The sequence below is a fragment of the Pyxicephalus adspersus genome, chromosome 1 (genome assembly GCF_032062135.1).
Source record: "Pyxicephalus adspersus chromosome 1, UCB_Pads_2.0, whole genome shotgun sequence".
In the NCBI taxonomy this organism is placed as follows: Eukaryota; Metazoa; Chordata; class Amphibia; order Anura; family Pyxicephalidae; genus Pyxicephalus; species Pyxicephalus adspersus.
The window spans coordinates 26,261,553-26,262,699 of record NC_092858.1 but is presented as its reverse complement, the minus strand read 5'-3'; the positions used below and the strand labels follow the sequence as shown (position 1 = coordinate 26,262,699).

Genomic DNA, 1,147 nt, shown 5'->3' with positions numbered 1-1,147 from the left:
TTCACTGCATGAATAAGGCTGATCTATCATGTAACAAAAAAGGCTGAATACTGTCAAAAATAAGTGACACTTACCTTTAATTCTTCCAGCTTGTCTACATAAACTTGCCTTGGCTGATCTTCCCCATCTTCATATAGCCAGTCCTCTGTTGCAGTCAGAAGCTCAGAAAATCGTGCTTGATCCTATTATAATAAACCATACTGACTTTAATACAATCACCTACCAGCGATGGACATTCAGACAGATATTAAAAGCTAACATTGCACATGAAGCAGAATCATTCCTAATATTGAAAGACACAAAATGACTTAGAATAAGGAACACAGACTTACCACCTCAGAGATGAATTTGCTATAGGGCCCGGCCAGTTTATCCCTGTACTCATAAACATATTCCTCAACAGCATTCTTTGCATCATTCCTCTCTTTCTCCAGCTTATCTTGGAGGATCATTTTACCCTACAAATACAAGACGACAGAATGTTCAGAGGGTTAAATATCTGTAGAGATTTGCTGAATGTGAGGCTGTGTGTACACATGGCAGGGACACATTTTCCTCTTAGCAAGGCAGGTGCGTTTGGAAAATTAATCTGATACTCCAAGCTACTAATTATCGCTGCCAGAACACAAGAGTAATTATAGGATATTACTCCCTGAATGTGGAAATGAGGACATGGCTGATCAAGTATACAAAGTGGAGACAAATCCAATACTTGTAATAATGACATTTCACTGAAAATAACCCTGGAACAGCAGTTACTAAAAAGACAAAGCTGGCCCAGTAACCCCTTCAATGTTATTCAGTCACTGGTACAGCACTCTGGCAGTGTCAATGCCTATTACAACACAATTAGGCTTTGCCGGGTGCGAGAATATACTTTCAGACTGGTAAACAAGGAAAATATTATTTTTGCATATTTGGAACATGTGTAGGTGTTTATCAAATATTGGATTGATGCCTTTCCATGTAAATGTTTAGGAGGGATCATCCATTGCTTGTAACTTTGCTGCCCAAACAATTTAGTGCTCAAATGATCTGTAATATGCAAAATAAATACACAAGTTAACTCAGCCTTGGTTACATCCTATACCATGGCAAAATGGGCTGTTCCTGCATTTAGTTTGTCAGCTAATATTCAGGGATAGGG

The 1,147-nt window shown here is 38.5% G+C and overlaps 1 protein-coding gene across 1 annotated transcript in view; it reads right to left on the bottom strand.

Annotated features, from left to right (window-relative positions):
- The window catches only part of HSPH1 (heat shock protein family H (Hsp110) member 1), a gene marked incomplete in the record, with an annotated part of 17,158 nt that overhangs the window by 2,643 nt on the left and 13,368 nt on the right, over positions 1-1,147 (bottom strand). Inside the window, 2 exon segments of the mRNA XM_072404412.1 lie at positions 75-182; positions 333-458. Of these exon segments, the coding sequence (XP_072260513.1) occupies positions 75-182; positions 333-458 (234 nt within the window).